The following is a 14,676-nucleotide window of genomic DNA, read 5'->3' as shown; positions in this document are numbered from 1 at the left end:
CAGGTTTCAACACTTCTAAATAGGTATCCAACACATCAGGAATTGTGATTTAGCTTGGCGGTTATTTAAACAGGAGCTTAAAGAAGGAGCTTTAAGAAGTGCAATGGTGAGGTATGGGAATTGCTGTCAGAATCATGAGCTCTAGAAAGGTCCTAAAATAGGGAGTAAAACAGTGAAAAAAAAAATCTATTTCCTTTTTGGATTCAAGGGAAGTCTAAGAATTAGAGGAGGGGAAGGAGCCCCAAACAAGCACTTCCTGCTGTCACAGGAGGGAATTCAGAAATCCTCAATTTGCACGGCTCGACGCATGAGGCTTTCATAAGCACAAATCATGAGGCAGGATCTAATTAACATAACCTGATGCTAACACTCTTTCCAAATTGAATACATGATTTGGAAGAACAGTTGACTTGTACATTTATTTCCATCACCGCCTGACTGTGTACTAAGTGCACGCGCCACAAAGACAACACACGGACAACTCTGCAGCGCGCTACGACCCCCGAGAAACTACAAGCCCCCACCTACAGACAAATCTCATGTGCTTTCCTGTTGCCTGCTTGTCCCTAAAACGCTCCGCAGCCCCAGCTGGGCAAGTCCTGTTAGCCTCGCTGTGCTGAGAAAACACATTCCTGGAAGGTGGCTGCAGTTGAAAGACAGACTTACTGATGACGCAGTCCAAAAGGATAAGAAGTGTTTTAACCACGGGGGCAGAAGCAGCACGGGCATGCCTCTAGCATTATGCACTGAGTATCACAAGATAGTCATATCTCTGCCGGGGGGGTGGGGGTGGGGGGCTGGAAACACAACTCGCTCGACTTTCTCATGTGTTAGCTGCATGCAAAATATTAGTGCCACGGTCAAATAAAACATCCGACCATTTTAGGCACGCTGCCTAATTAGAGGCCATTGTTATCCGAGAACGCTGTTTTTGCAGCTGTCAGGAAATTAAATAACTCAAGGGTAACTTGGAATTAAATGAAGCTGTACAAACACAGAGCCCGATTCTGAAATCCTGACTCTGACAGCTAGCTCCGCTGCTTTCCAAGGGACTATGCGCAACCAGGGCATGCAGTATGACCAGCTACTCTTTTCTATAAAGCCATAGGATAACACGTTACTGTCCTTCTTGAGTGGCTCATGTGCTAGTCCTCAAAAGCCTGGGGACTTGTGAATCCATACGTTAAGTGCAGGCATTGCCTTTGTACCACCTAAACTATCAGTACCTCCTGGAGCAAAGGACTTCAGCACAAGCGCCCACTAAGACAGCAGCTGCCGACTGATAAAAGGAAACGCTTACGCAGAACCCCCTGCTTTGATCTCATTTTCAATCAATTCACTGCTCCTCTTGCAAACCTTGTAACTTTAAACTTTGACAGCAACACAGAAACTAAGCTGGTTATACTTTTCCAGCGACTTTTTAAAAATTAAACAGAAAGAGAGGAGCGCGTTTTCCAACGAGACTGGTGTAAGCGTGTGAAATGCACAAAAATATGTCCATTTGGAAAATGCATTTATGGTGGCCTCCTTTTTTAGCTTCCTGCTTGTGATTTCTGCTGTGCGAAACATAACGCTCCGACTAATAGCAGCAGAAGAGTAAGGAGGCGAGTTCTTGTCAGACCAGACACTGATTTAGCAATAAACGGCATTGCACAAAGAAAAGGCAAGTCGTAATGCAGAAGCCGTTATAACATGAAAGCACACTTTCCTCCGTCTACGAACGCAGAGTGACTAGCTACAGGCTACTGGGAAGGTCGCTAGGAAATCGTATTTTTGCAGGGGTGCTTTAGAAGAGACGCTCAATTCTTGGGAACACAGTGGTAAATAACGTCCAGCTCTGAAGTGCAGACAAGCAGATGGAAATCCGGGCCTGTAGTTAAGGCAAAAACTGAGCCGTACCACAAAACGCACGTGCAGCCTTCAACGAGTCACTCGGTCTCTGTGTATCAGTTTCCTTGTATATGGGAGAAAGAAATTAATTCTTACCTCACTGGGGTATCATAAGACAGGAAACATGAGCGCGCTCCAAAAACACAAAGCATTATTATGATGTTTGGCTAAAAATGTGGAACATGGTAAGGCAAACTCCAAAAATAATTATTATGTCCACCCTCCCTGGAGAAACGGGTTAGCAAGACAAACCCAGGTTATGCTACAGTCTGTTGTCAGGAGGTCAGGCTGCTCTCTTCCTTCCTCTTCATGGCATAACGCATCATTAATAATGAGTAAAACTGGAAAATCAAAACCAGATCCAAGCTCCGCAAACTGGAGGTTGCTTGTGATAGAGAAGGAAGGAGCAGGAACCGGCCTTTGCTTGGATGAGCAAAGGAAGGGTCAACGCTCATCCTGAGATGCCTTCAGATGCATCTGCCCTTCGGGGCTGGATTGCCCGCCGACGGCGCTGCCTCTGATGCCCTCCCTCTCTGAGCTGCCGATGTGCAGCGCCACGATCGGGCGCCGGGTCCTTCCTGACCTGCTGCCCACGGTGCTCCGTGCTCAGCCAGGAGAGCGCTGCTCACTGCTCCTCCGGCCCCATCGGCTGCCCTGACCCTCTCCCTGCCCCACCACCGACTGGGCTCTACGGTCTGGCAGAACTGAGGATTTTGTCTATGGAAATCAGGGTGCAGCAATTGCAGAAATCAGTGGGTTTTGCGCTTGCTGACCAAACTTTCGCAGTATTTTGAAAAGTCCTGGCAAAGGCTGGGCTCGCAGGATCTGCACGCCTGGGGGTGGGGAGGACCCAGCCCAGAGGAGCGCTGGGAGGGGACGCGGGCGACTCAGGTTACTGCTGGCAAGGAGAAGTGCAGAACATGTCGCAGCCAAAATCTAAGAGCGCAGAGATTTTTTTAAAAAAAAAAAAAGGATAAAACAAGGAAATGGACATGGTTTGACTCACACTTTCAATTCTTTTTCTATTTTCAAATGAAATAACACAGAAACCTTTTTTCCCCCTATTTCATAAATTACATTTCAAACAATATTTCACTGGACTGAAAGAACAGTGCAAATAATTACATTTCAAACAGGACTTCAAGATAGAGCTGCTAAACTCTTTAACAGCTTGTATAAGTGTAACCTTGAGGCTGTGTGACTTACTCCTATGCAAGATTAAATACAAAGATATGAGATTGTAAAAGATAATGCAACTTTTTCATAAAACAGTATTATTTTTTCATCATAATCTCCAATCTACTCCAGTGCAGGGATGATTTATTGAGTAGATCTGGAAGAGTACCCATTGTAAAAGGCCTTGGGAATCCTTTGGGACAGGAGCTACCTCAATTACTATTTACCTTGCCTGTTACATTATCAAAGCATTTCCACATGTTCACTAATTAGTCTTCATAATGCCTGTTATGAGGTGATTTAATAGGATTATCCCTATTTTTCAGATGAGGAAACTGAGCCACAACGAGAGACTAGTCCAAGGTCAAGCAGAAAAGCCTGAAGCAGACATGGAAACTTCCTCCGCAGGGCTCTGATTCCCTGTCCCTTCACCAATTCAGTGGATTCTAGTGAAAGCCAAAAAAACTAGATACATTGCACCAGGATTACCACATCAACCCTTGAACCTTCCTAAGCTCTGGAGGCCCTGTACCAAGGCTGGCAGAAAGCTGAAAAAGACCAGTCATTGCACCAGAAGAAAATAACATTGGTGAAGTTCTTGGGCACAAGACTCATCATCTCTGCCCAGGCGCAGACAGGACGGACATTAGGCTGGCTTTCCCTATCAGGTCACTACCAGGAGGGTCCTCCAAGCCTGCCAGAGATGGAGATTGTCTCGCCTTGACAAGTGACTGCTGATCCTTGGGAAACCCGAGATCCTCCTTCACCAAAAAAAAAAAAAAAAAAAAAAAAAAAGAAATCTGGCAAATCTACTCAGATCCTAACTCTGGGGACTGTGACATGCTGGCACTTGGCAAGGGCTAATCAGCAAAGAAATGTTTCCTCTGCTTGCAGAGGATGATGGACTGTTTTGTGGAAAGTTATTCCAGGCTCACCATTTCTAGTCTAGGGTCACAGCATTTACAAGAAGGATGCCAAGGTAGCTGGAAATGCAGTTGCTAACACGAGTAGCCAGGTCATGAACCTGAGAGAAGCTGGACTTGAAACTTAAAGTGGGGTCACAGCTAGCAAAGTTTGGGAACTGAGGGTTGAACGCCTTCAACCTTGGGAAAGGAGGTTCATGTCCCTGTTTTATCGCTGGTCCCTCAGCTCTCCCTCAGATTCAGTCCCCTAGCTGTGAAGGGGGGGATAACAGTACTTCCTCATCTTGCACAGGGTGCTCCATATAAAATTCATTTAAAAGGCAGGAAAAACTACAGCCCCACAACTACTTACAATGGACAGACGCTTCGAAGAGTCTCACAAAATGTATTCAGGCTTGTTCTCTTCTAGCCATGGAGCGCTCCGTTCTGCTAGCCTGGCTCATCTCCACCAAGCTGGCAGATTGTGGTTAGCTCCAAACACATGGCAAATCACCAGAGCAACCGACTGCTCTTAAGTCCTGCCTAAAAAAATCCACTGACGGAACAGCACGCAAATGGCCAAATGCTCTCTATTGAAACAAATAAGCAGGACTGCTACTTAACAGTTCAGCTGTATTTTGTTCTTAGACACCAACCTAAAATTTCAGTGAATCATTTCTTCATTTCAGTGAGAAAAACATTTTTAAGGTTCTGCACCTGTGAAAGCGGGTTGATAAGAGCTCATCTATCTCAGACTTCGGAAAGCGCTAGGAAACAGCTAAGACGTAATAAATTTAAAGGAGGAAATCATGGCCAGTGAAGTGGTTTAGGAAGAGATGTCTGGGCTTTCTCACCATGGATTGTGAAACAAAAATAGATCTCGATACACACCCAAACGCTGGAGGAAACGGTGAAAAATAGGTATTATTTATGCAGTATTTCTTTAAATAGGAGCGGAGAAACTGGACCAAAAGACTTCACGTGGCAGGTAACAAACACAAGGAATAACATGGGCTATCAAGATTTGCAAATCCACTGACATGCAAGCTCTGAGGAGAAGCTGACGAGCTTCCTTCTCTAGGGGACACAAACCAGACCTGGCAATATTCAGTATTTCTCATCCTTCCCCTCCCTTCCCTCAAAAGCTTTAACTACCAAACTATACTGCCTCTCGGGAGAGGGTGGAAATCACATATACATAACAGCTCCTCAACACGCATCCAGATCCATATAACCATACATGCATTGCGGGAAAGACCTTCCCAATCAAATACATATTTCTAATTACTCCGTACTCAAGTCCCCATGTTTTTAATTTGCATTTAGGTCATTAGGACCACATCACTTAAAAAAACCTGAAAACCACTGAGCGCGCCTTGTCTGGCCAATACAGAGATCCAAAAGGGAGAGATTGTGCATGTGCTTAATAGAGAAAACATCTTCTGCCTAGCAACCGGCAGGCTCTCCTAGCGGTCAGGACGTGGCGAGCAGGGGAAGGAATTCACCACTATAAATGTCAGGCAGCAAATTAAGCCACCGTGCCTCAGATACAAAGGCCTCGTCACTGGGTAATAAAGATTTAAAGGAGAAATAGTTTATAGGAGAAATATTTCTAAGAACAGATGCATCTACTAGCTTATTTCCCTCCACATTTTAAACGGAGTAACAGACCACTCCCAGCTAGCTGGGCTCTGTGCTTGCACTTATTTACAAGCCTTAATTCTTGTCTATTTTATATGCAGGATAAGAGAGAGGATACTGAAAGCAATTTAACATTTTGATGGTATTGAAAAAGCGACTTGATGTGGCACTAAAGCGTATGACGGTCCTGAATCCAAGGTCAGGTAGGGAATAGGTTGTCTGAGGAGGATGGTTATCCAAACAGAGCACTGTCAGTAGAAGGGCTTTTTTTTCTGTTTTTTTTTTTAAATCCCTTTTTTATTAGAATGAGGTCAACATTTTACAAATTCTGAGAAAATTTCTCTGCCACTCCAACTAGTTTAGATTTTAAAAACAGTTCTATTTTTTAATGCATTGGACGATTACTGTGGGATCTGAATTGAGATTAGAAGCCTCTTTATTCTAGAAACTGCAAATACATGGATTTCTGGCCTTAGAAAAGTTACTGTCTAGACTAGGCAGACACAAGAAGGATAAATGAAGGACTGTCACCTTCCTCCTGCAAATGAACCTCTGTGTGGGGAGACAGAGAGTCTTGCTCTACGTTCATGCAGGGGTCTGCAGTAAAGACAGGAGATGAAAGCAGGTATTTCCCACTCCTGTTTCAGTACTGAAATCAAAGTGACCTTCCTCTCTGGTTCAAATCTCAAAGAGATCAGTCATGACCTAAGGTTGGTTACCTGTAGCTACCTACATGAAATGGGCTTGCTGGTTCTACAGGACAGAAGTCCAGAGTACATGACGGTTGTTTGCTCCCCTCCTCACCCCCCAACTCTCCAGTTTCCCTGAAACTGGAATAAGCATGTTTGCCAGCTTGGAAACCGCAAGGATTCATTCCTCCCTTGACCCCAGCTTTTTCCCCCCCTTCTCCGATCTCTCTCAAGGTCACTGCCTGCAGGAAAAGATCACATGCAAGGGCCAGCAAACAAGGGCCAAGGCTGGACAAGGAGTGCTCTCACCTGGGAAATGGTAGCAGTGTGTTGCTTTACGGCCTTTTATCTTCAGGCCTCCTTCACCTGGGTGAGAGACTGTCACAGTCCCCACTGATGCAGATGTTCACAGAGCAACTCAACAGCTGCCAAGGTACCAGAAGGAGCCCAGGTCAGGGACAGCCCTCTGGGATCTCTCCTCAGCAGGGAAAACCACCTTCAAACTCCATCCACTGCCCTGCAAAAGGTCTCAAGTAGGGAGACAGCGCAAATGGGGTAGAAACTCAACTGGAACAACTCGCTGCCTTCTAGGTGCAAAAGAACTGTCTTGCCCCAAGGATGGTACTACAGAGGTGCTCCCTCTCCCTTCAGCACGGAGATAAGTACCAGTGGTGGTGGATGGATTCAGGATGGAAGAGAAGCTGGTCCTTGTCAAACAGATCAGCTTCTTTTCGAGTGGGTGCGAGAGATACTGAGACAAAGACATATCAGAGGGTGTACCATAACAGTCCTTCATCTCCTTGCAATTGGATCAACCCATATACGTGACATTGGATGTGCTCATCCATCTTTAGGCTTTTACAGAATGAAGGTGGTCGAGGGAGAGCTTTACTTCTTCATTTCACACTGTGCTGTGCAATTACAGAGAAGCACTATAAAACTGGATGTGAGATGGACGGCACTTCATTCAGAGCTACCCAAGCAGAACTATCGCTAAACCTAGTAGTGGACTTCCTAGTGAAAAAAGGATGACTAGGACTGCAGACAAACCAGCTGAAGAGATCAGGACTAGAAAAGAGAAGTAAAAAACAAAACTCCCAAACTGACCCGTTTCCTCCAACAAAAGCCCCTCTGGATATTTGGTACGGAAGTTGTGATGTGACAGCTACTTGGAATATCACTTGAACGTTGCTACCCCACCCACCCCCTAAACAGCATTATTTTATTCCGATGACACCTTCAGGACAGGGCTGCAACATCAGCAACTGCTTCCCAGTGCACGTTCTCAGGATTTCAGAGAGCACAGCTACCTCCGGGTGTACTGTCGTTTGCTTTCCTTTCAGCGAGCGTGAAAGCTAAAACCTTTGATGAAAAGAAACTGCTGGGAACAATGAGACCACAGGCAAAAGCTTGGCTGGTGCAGCTGCCAGGAGCCATAGGGATGCTGGCCTTGCAGCCCTTTGAAAAAGAGACGGACTTTGGAGAGAACATAGGGGCTTTGCTATCTGTACCACGCTCAGGAAGCTCTTGCTTTCAGCCAAGTCTTGGGGAAAAGGCAAAATTGAAAGAAAACAAAAAAATTCCTGTATTTCAGGGAGCAGTAGCCTCTCAACTCTTCTGCCACGTGCCGACTGCACGGCAGGGGATAAATGTGAGGATTTTACATGGCTGTCCAAGCACCCCAGTAGCTGAGACACTTGTCCTCACACAGGAGGGCCCACGGCCAAACTCCTTCTGCTAATTCATCTCAATATCAGCCAGGAAAAGAGTTTTCTGTTCACTGTTTGCAGAATAAAATTCTTCCTCATTAAGAGGCCCAAGCCCAAGAAACAGCCACGGGAACAAACAAGGTTCTGTGCAGATATAATTCCCACCTTGCCACTGTGGAATTAAAGCAAAGAATTAGGCTGCAACCGTTCCTTTCCAGCACAATGAATGCTAAAGAGGTTACAGCTTTGCACTGCAGACATTTTCTGGGGAAAAGAAATAATGACTTCTTTACCAGCCTGTCTCACTTGTTACTCGCACGGAAACAAGCCTGAGGATTATTATTTTTGGACAAAACAGTTAAGAACGATTACCGCATGTCAGTATGTTTGAAGTGTTAACCTAAAGGATAGCTGAAAGTGCCAGTATTTCTCCAGCCTATTCCTTCCCCCCCACCCCGAGTGCTGTTATTTTGCAGAAGGGGGCCGGCTAACTTGGGAGATACCAGCTAAGAGGGCAGCCTTCTCATGGCTGCCACAGCACACGGAAAAGCCTGTCCTTCCCAGACTTGTATTGAATTTGTCAAGCACAAAAGTTACCTGGAAAGAATAAAACGTCACTTCTTGCTGCTGGAATTTCTACCTAAACCGCTCACCATGGGTGAAGATTTACCCTGTAATCCCTGAGCTGAACCTTGGCACCTTACTAGTGAGGTCAAGAAGTATCTGATCCACTTGAGCAGAGATGATGGGTGTTGTTTTGCAAGAAAGTGTGATGCAGCAATTCTTACAGGTTTTTTTCCTCTCCAAGTCCATGTTTATGTTATGACCAAGTGAGATTCCTCCTTCTCGGAGGCTTGGACCCAGACTAGGAGAGGAAGAGAGTGAAACAGAGCACTTTCACAAGTCATCCTAGGCTGGCAGATCCTGAATTCCTCCGGTCTGAAAAAACTTACAGCATGCAGAAACTAGGAGCAAGGACAGAGAACCAGTGGGGATCCCAGTCAGCGCTAAACCTGAGAGAAAGCTTAGGATGCGGTGGTGACTGTTCAGAAGAAGAGCATGTGCTGGACACAAACCCAAAGGGAGCATGGGCTGGGTCGGAAGGGTTGGACAAGGTGCAGGATGGAGAGCATTCAAGTCTCAGCAGCAGATCATTGCTTCCTAGCGAAGGGCAGAGGAGAGGCCATCAAGCGGCCAGCTCTGTGGCGCTACCGCTCATGCTGGGTTTTGCGCCTGGCTTTCGCTCCCTGCTGTAGGCAAGAGTCGCCTTGGAGTGCTCCTTCCTATCTTCCTTCCCTCCCCTGCACGGTGGGAAGATGATCCGTTCTCCTGCAAAGCTCTGCTTTTAACACTCAACCCGCACACTGTGTATTTGATTAAAGGGATGTTGCATGCTGCCCAAACGGTAGCCCAAAGGAGGCTGCACTGGTACTGTTAACTATCAGCAGTAAATTCACGTGCCTACGAGAGCCAAGGTAACAAAGTCAAAAGGGTCCAACCAGAGTGTGCTGCTGCTTTGAAGGGTGGCAGCACCCTTCACAGGGATAACCTGGGGCAACAGCAGTTTGTGCCACTGCTGGAGAACAGAGGTCTGCCTAGACCTGGGATTTGCTTCAAGTACAACCACGGACAACCAATGCAACGCAACCTCCTACTACTGATGAGCAAAACTATTTGAACTTACCTTTGCTTGAAGCTGGAATAATTTCTCAAGAGATAAATAGTTGCTGGGGTGCTTATGCAAGAGGCTGTACAGCAATGGTTGCAATCCAGACTTGCCACAGTGCCCCGAAATGAAGAACATGGCTTGTGCAAACAAGGCAGAGAAGTCAGCCCCACGGATATCACAGCCACAGACGCAATGCTGGAAATGAGTGTGCCCCTGTCACAGCAAACATGCAGGGACAGCATGGCTCAGCGACTCCGACTCCTTTCGTAGGGTGGGAATCTCCAGCTTCCTTGCTCTGCCACGCGCCATGACCCTTGAAAAAAACCCTTTTCTCCTGCTTTAGTCTGACTTCTCTGTTAGATCAAGCTCTTTAGAGATAGGCTTGGTATCCTGCTCCAACGGGGAAACCAAACCTGAATTGATTGCCCATAGCTACCAGCCATAATAGAAAAGCTGATGCTACCAATAGCAGTAATAAAGTTTCCATGCGGACGCCACCAGAACAAATGCAACAAGGGATACGCGTTCTGGAAGCAGGAACATAAAGGTCACTTTAGCTCTTTTGGAAACAAAACCCAGGACACGTGACTTACAGCTCCTATCACAACCAACAACTCCCAAATTTCAAAGAGAAATGTCCTAAAGATCCAGTCACCTATCCTCAACCTAGTGATTATTTTATGAAAATGTTTATGCCAACATTATAGTTTTCTAAAATGTAATGATTTTTTCTATTATAGGTTTATGAGTACTTCTGAAACAGAAAGGGGAATAATTCAGCAAAGCAGCTGATTATAAAACTTTTACTGTGTACTAAATAAAGAAGGCATACTTTCCTGTTTTCTCCTTAGGGGTTTGATGTTACAGAACTACTGAGTACTATTAAGTATCACAAGTGGCTACTCGACAGTTAATTCTAACTCGGGGATTAAATCTGCCCTTTTCAAACTTTAATGAATTTTCTCCAAACCAGTAAATTTTTGCAGACTTCAGAAAACGACTGCAAAAAGTAGCAATAGCATAGAAATAATAACAGCTGCGCAACACTTCCTCATTCCACCACCTAAATAACTCTGCTACAAACACAGCCACCCCGTGTGATAAATTTATTACAAGCTGTTTCCATCGCCAAAGCCAGACCGTTCTCTCCGTCAGGCTCACCGGACACCAAGCATCTCCTGCTCCCAAACTCATGCGAGCCACCTTCCTCGGCACCAAATCGACCCCACGCTGCGCACAGGCAGAGACATCCAGCCCCCATGTGTGGTCAAAGAGGGTGTTTAGCACAGAGTGGGAGAAAAGGGGATAAACTAAGGCTTTCGGTGACAAGGCAAAGGAGCTGATTCGCAACTCCATCGCATTTTGATGGGGGTGAGGATGATGTAAAATACTCATCTTCAAGGGTTTATTTTAAAGAGGGAGGATGGTGAGACCTTGGAGTTGGAGGAACAAGACGTGGAGCGACTGTGGAGGTTTGAGGATGAAGCCCAGCAAAACGATGTGCGACGGCAGTACAACACGCAGATGGCTTTGCTTTCTCAAATATGCTTAAGAAGCTGCTCTTTAAAACTCATGCATGCCCTTCTCCCAGCATCAAAATCCACCCCGGTCTGCGTGTGAAATGCCTCATACGGCAAAGACAGCATGCTTAAGTGATCAAAGCACCTCTCACAAGTGTACTGGCAGTATTTACAAACAGACTCGTTTTACAAACGCATGGGTTTACGATCTCAGTGAGAAATGACACGTTTCCCCCCCTCCTCTTCCTCCTCCAGGACGGAGAGTGAAGTGGCACATGCCAATACTTACCCAGGAAGCCCTCTTCGTCCACGATGATCGTGTAGTCCTCCGGGGTTTCTGTGAGGCTGAAGAACTTGCACCTGGCAAAGGCAAACAGCAGGAGAGCAGGATTAGCTGCCGGGCCGAGCAGAGCCCACTCGGTTACTCAGGACAGAGACCCTCACCCAGCCCAGCCACATCCGCGAAGAAGAGCACGGTTTGGTGCGTCTGGGGTTGCCCAAGGGATGAACAGATCTGGTAAAACACTTAATATTTTTATTACTTGGTTATTAGTCACTTTTATTAGTTACCATATTCCTCACAGCTTCCAGGCACAGTGCGGGACCTGCTGTACCGCACAGAGCCAAAAAGACTTTGCTCGCTGACTGGCGACACCAACACCCTCCATAAAGCCCTCCAGCAATCAATGTGTGCCCACCTGGCTCCCCTATTTCCCCTCTGCTTCTTGCCATGTCAAGGCCTTCTAAGTCCAGCCTCCCAAGTGAAGCCCCAGTATCCATTCCTCCTGCTTCAGAGCCTTTTCCTGCTGGAGGAGAGCATCCCCGTTGCCTTTGTCCAACCCTCCCCTGCCCTCCAGATGATGCTGCAAACATCAAGCACAGGAGCACAAGGCCAAGTTGCCCTCCTCTTCATCTCCTATTGCCTCACATCTGCTCCACGCTCATCTTTCGACACTGTCGGCCAGGTGAGAAACAGCCCCTCCATTGCATTCAGCACTGATCACAGTGTCACCCCTACCACGAAAGATAAAATAAATAAGACACGAGATGCTACCACTGTAGCATCAACAGGAAAGCTTCTGCTTTGGGGTGCTCACGGAAAAGCCTCTGACTATAAGGACCAAAGAGCAGGATTTTGCAGTTATATTTATAATAACAACACATTTATCTGACGCCAGCTACAGAAAATATTCTGAATTCACAGCAGGCTCACAGTATACTTCCTGCATGGAGGCTCCAGCTTTCTTTTGTCATGCTGAAAAGAACGAATGGAAAGAAAAATGAGATGGCTACTGCCCTCCCCATCACCTCATCACGAGAACGAGAAGAAATAACATGCAGCTCTAATGGTGCTCTGCCATGTAACCAAAAGGATTTCAAGTAAATAGAAAGTATCAGACAACCTGTCCTAAGTGACTCGTCCTCCTTCCCTAGAAGCATCCGTCATGACAATCAAGCATGACACTCTCCCTCCTAGCACAGATGTATCACCACAAAACACAGAAGTGGCCCCACCACAACAGAAACCACAACTTAATTATTTTATGTCATCGGTAATAGCTACTGTGACAACCACATTTACTAACTCAACTCTCTCCAGGAACAGTGCCAAGAGAAGCAGAAAACAGTAGCAGCCCAAATTTTTCACTCGTACTTCTGATCTGCACAAGGATGGTCCCCGTGAGAGCGGTGACCCAAGCAGGAGAGCTGTGCTGGGCAAAGTGGGATGCTGCTCTAGGTGGATCCCAGGAGATATTGGTGGCACTTTTATTATTCAGTGGACAAATTCCCTGCAGAAGTCACTGAAATCAAATTCTTTGCTACCACCAGCTCTCCTAGTCACACACATGCTGACTGGAGAGAAACTAGTGGTCTTAAAGAAGGAAACATTAATATTAAAAATCCAGCTTTCCTGATATGCCATGGCATTTACAGAGAAATTTTATTCCAGAACTGTAATACACGTCTGCATGCAGACATTGACCCAGCAGAGAGAGTATCAACCTGATAGATACCATTTTCTTAGCACACATCTAAAAGCAACGATATGTAAGGGATATGTACCGACTAAATCCCGTAATTGCTGGCTCAGAAAGCATGTCAAAACCTCACATCTTCATATATCAGCACAAAGCCCAGTTCCCTCCTCATAGCCATTCTGGAAAAGGTCAGCAGCATACAGCCATCTGAATTTAAACACAAAGTCTTTTCACCAGCACAGAAGAGACCGTTGCTCCTTGTGGAATATATTCACTTATTTTACTCCAGCGATGCATTTTTCATGAGGGAAAAGATAAAAAGGAAGAATCTGAATCGCAAGCATTAATGGAATAAAACACTGCATGGAAAAAATGTTCTTACCATCGCACACTAGCAGAACTCAAGCCCTAGCCCTAAAACTTTTCCTCAGCATGGATGCGCACAGATCTACTGCCACCGCGAGCGCAACTCAAGAGCTGTGTGTCTTGAACCATCAGCAACAGAAGGAATCCCAACGTTGTATTGCTCTCCTGCACTATCCTATACATGCCTCTTCCGTTCAAGTTGCTCCTATCATTTCTCTTTCCCCTTAAACCAGCTCTGGAAAAGCTGCATGCCAACAGCATCTTCTGTTCTCACACCGAAGCCAGTAAAGGAAAGGAATTGCCCTTTAATAGGTTTGAGACATCAGGCAAACAGTATTTCTCTAAGCATGTGTGGAAAGTATATATGTAGGAAGAAAATACTTTCAGTTCCCTAACAGCCAAACCTCAGACAGATTCTTCTGGATTTCTGCCTTCTTCGTGTTTCAGCACATTTCCACTTCAGCACTGCTGCTGACTTCGACTGCCTGACAACATATGTCTTTTTCTGGCAACGCAGCAAATGTAGATCAAACTATTATTAGATTAGATCTTTGAAACTGCAGAGCTTACGCTGTGTATGGAAGTAATACTGAAGCTTGCCCAGAGCAGGAAAGCATGTGTAGGATGCAGCAAGAGCATCATTTCAGTTTGCAAACAGCACGTGAGTCTCCATGGGAGAAGAAAGCAGGCAGAAAAGCATACTGCTTGGCCTCCCTTGTTGGTCTGCACCAGAAACGTCTCCTGGAGATATTTGCTCCCCAGGCTTGCCTAGATCACAGGGGCGATAACACTGGAACTAATGCGACTTCCACTGGTTCTGGGTCACACTCAAAGCACATGTTTGTGGGAATACTGCTAGGGGTCATTTGGAAATTCAGCACAGATGATGGTCTTTATGGAAACCACAAGTCCTGTCTTCTTGTTTATAAGGAAACGACTTAGTTAATTGTTGCCAAGGCAGGGTAAAGAGTTGCAAAGCTGTTTGTCCCAGGAAAAAGGTCCTTCCCAGAAGCAGGTGGGCCGCCGCCGGCCGGCCTCTCCCCACATGTCACAACCAGGACTGAGAGCCATTCAAAGAAACATAATGACTAGAAGGCATTCAAATGCAAAGTCTGGAGGTAACCCAAAAGTCTGC

General features: G+C 46.0%; 1 protein-coding gene across 1 annotated transcript in view; it reads right to left on the bottom strand.

Moving 5' to 3' along the window:
* CASTOR2 (cytosolic arginine sensor for mTORC1 subunit 2) overlaps positions 1-14,676 on the bottom strand; it is a 120,594-nt gene that overhangs the window by 45,402 nt on the left and 60,516 nt on the right. Inside the window, exon 2 of the mRNA XM_009678153.2 lies at positions 11,486-11,556. Within this exon, the coding sequence (XP_009676448.2) occupies positions 11,486-11,556 (71 nt within the window). The remainder of the gene's footprint in view (positions 1-11,485; positions 11,557-14,676) is intronic.

This window comes from Struthio camelus, chromosome 16 (assembly GCF_040807025.1).
Source record: "Struthio camelus isolate bStrCam1 chromosome 16, bStrCam1.hap1, whole genome shotgun sequence".
Taxonomy (NCBI): domain Eukaryota; kingdom Metazoa; phylum Chordata; class Aves; order Struthioniformes; family Struthionidae; genus Struthio; species Struthio camelus.
This window is presented reverse-complemented; position numbering and strand designations above follow the sequence as displayed.